Below are 2,723 nucleotides of genomic sequence, written 5' to 3'. Positions count from 1 at the left end.
CTGTCGAGTCAGACCCAACTCATAGCGACCCCTCCTTGGGTTTCCGAGGTGGTATCACTACGGAAGTAGATTGCCCAACCTTCCTTCCGAGGAGAGGCTGGTGAGTTTGAACCGCCAGCCTTCTGGTTAGCAGTCAAGTGCCTTAGGCACTATGCTACCAGAGCTCCTGTGATCATGAGTATTGTCTGTGAATTCTGTGTGGCCATTGCAATGAATTACCAAACCCAGCAGAGAAATAGTGCTGTGGGAGGGACGGTCGGTGTCTGAATTGGTAAAAAGGCTGGAGGGTGGCGGCATGTCTGGCCTCATAGGAATCAGCCTCGGGCTGCTGATGGCGAGTCCGGCTTCATCCTGTGAAGTTAAAGGAGGTCAGAAGATGTGGCCTCCCGGCCCTTTTTGGACAAGTTTTAGCAGAAGCTCCTCAAACCCCACAGCCAGCCGAGCTTCACTGCAAACCTGCTTCCCGTTTCTGAGGTTGGCCACACGCCCATCCATCCTGTCACTGGGGGCACAGTGTTGGCACTGGGGACTGAGGCTTCGACGGATGGCAGGGGTGAACGGGCTCTGGAAGGAGTCACTTTTCAGTGCGTTTCTCTTGTCCCCTCACAGGCAAGGAGATCAAGCGGGTGAAGCCAAAGCGTACCACGTCCTTCTTCAGCCGGCAGCTGTCCATGGGCCAGGGAAGTTACAGCGTGGTGCAGGCAACCGACAGCCTGGAGCAGGGCTGAGGGGCCCGTGCAGGCAAAGGAGGGCGCACGGAGGCCCCCTGGGAGCCGGCCTGCCCTGTCCTCCCCGAGGGACGGCTGGGCTGAGCTAGTCCCCAGAGGTCTGTGCGCATCAGGGACACCCGTGTTGCTCAGGGTCTGCTGGTGTTTCAGACCATGGCACAGTGACTTTGGGGCCCGGGGTGCTGCCAGGGCCTGTGGGGCCGGAGGTGCCCCCTCAAGGCCCTCATACAGCCTCCCTGCTTCCTCTGGACTCCAGGCCCAGCCACCCCTCACACCCACAGACCCCTTCGTGCCCCACTCAAGGTGGACAGTGTCCCCTGCTCTGAGTGCGTGATGCTGCCTTAGCTGGTGGTGTCTCTGGTGACAAGTGGCCAAGAATAGGCCTCAGGACCTGCAGGTCCAGTCTGTGCCTTTGGTCCTTCCCTGGGACTTTGGTGGCACGTCCCCACATTCCTTTTGTTGGCACTCCGCCCCCTGCCAGGTGGGGCCGTGCTTTGGAGGGTAGAGAGCCTCCCTGGACTGGACCAAGGTGGGAATTGAGACAGTGAGTTCCCCATACACCTTCTGTGACCCCAGGCGTGTCTTGCTGGGCTGGGGATCTCTGCTGGACTGGTGGGAGCGGGCAGGCCGGTGGGATCTTCAGATCCTGCAAGTAGGAGAGGCTCCAGCCGGGAGGAAAGTGCCTTTTGTTAGCCTGTCCTCACTGTGCTGGCCGTTGGCTTTCCTGTGAGGAACAAGCCCCCCCAAGACCCACATGCCCTGCTCTATGGAAAGCTCCCAGAAAAAGCTCTTTGTCTGAGTGACTCCCCTCACTGAGCCGCTCAGGCCACCATTTCTCCCATGATGATCTGGGTCTTGTTTGCTGTTTCATTTGTTTGGATTTGGAGACACCAGTGAGCTCTGGGGCAACTCAAGGAAACACCCTGTGTTTACCTCCAAGCCCGCTGGCTTGTCTCCAAAGATGGCGCCAGGGCTCGCCAGCCAGCCTGAGGCCTGAGCCATGTGACAGGCGACCGTCTTGCCTTAAGTGCATTGTAAAGGTTTGATGTGGGTCCTGCTGCTGTGGCCCAGCTTTGCCCTTCTGGCCACACTGGCTCCTGATCTTCCCAGGTGAGCTGAGCCCAAGAGGAGGGCACTGCCCAGTGGCAGCTCCCAGCTGCTCCCTGGGCCTTCCTGCCGGAAGGAGGCAAGCCCCAGCTCAGCACAGGCCTGTACTTGGTCTTCACTTTCCAGCGGGAACAGGAGCCAGCGGGCACCTGGAGTCTAAGAGCCCCTTAGCGCCCACCCCTCTCTGAGTGAGCGCCCCTAGTGGTTCAAGGTGGGTTTGCCTCCAGCAGCAGGGACTTTGTTCCGTCACATCAGTGCAGAGAGGAGGCCTGTGTGCTGTGAGGCCTCCCCAGCCGGTTGGCGTGTCCGGGCCGAGGGATGGGTGCCGTTGCCACACCTTGTGCTCTCTTGGAGACATGTAACCCACTGAACTGCTTAGCCCAGTTCTCCCCAAGTCCCAGCCCAGTCAATCTCGGTCCTGGTGACTCTTTTGATTCCAGGTGAGTGCCTTATCTGATGGATGGGCCAGGTGCACGTGTGCATGCGTGTGTGTGAGTGCGTGTCTTTACACAAGTGTGCAGATGGCCTTTTCCCTGTGCAGCCTGCCTCGACAGCTCAGCCTTCTCTGTGCCTTACTTAACCTTTTCTGCCCGCCCTTTGGGACAGAGCAGTATGTTCCTAAATGTACCCTCGCCTGGTCTTGTTCTTTTGTATCATGTGATCTGTTCATAACACCTGTTTCCATTAAATCCCGAGCGGTTTACACCATGAAATAATGAGACGTGTTCATTGTTCCGTTAGCTGATGTGAACTGCTTCAGGTGTGAACCCTCAGGTGCTCCAAGCCCGGTGCTGATGGGCCCCGGAGTCAAGTTTTCTCGTCCAGACATTCTGTTGGGGACTACAAAGGGGAGAGAGTGTGAGATGGGTTTTGGCTTCTGGTGGCAAG

At 58.1% G+C, this 2,723-nt stretch overlaps 1 protein-coding gene across 1 annotated transcript in view; it reads left to right on the top strand.

Annotated features, from left to right (window-relative positions):
• The window catches only part of FRMD8 (FERM domain containing 8), a 16,519-nt gene extending 15,791 nt beyond the window's left edge, over positions 1-728 (top strand). Inside the window, exon 10 of the mRNA XM_007944970.1 lies at positions 610-728. Coding sequence (XP_007943161.1) covers positions 610-728 — 119 coding nt within the window. The remainder of the gene's footprint in view (positions 1-609) is intronic.
• The last annotated feature ends 1,995 nt before the right edge of the window (positions 729-2,723 follow it).

This window comes from Orycteropus afer, unplaced genomic scaffold, assembly GCF_000298275.1.
Source record: "Orycteropus afer afer isolate SDZICR_OR568_19922 unplaced genomic scaffold, OryAfe1.0 scaffold00130, whole genome shotgun sequence".
Taxonomy (NCBI): domain Eukaryota; kingdom Metazoa; phylum Chordata; class Mammalia; order Tubulidentata; family Orycteropodidae; genus Orycteropus; species Orycteropus afer.
The sequence above is the reverse complement of the archived record's forward strand: the minus strand, read 5'-3'. Positions and strand labels throughout refer to the sequence as shown.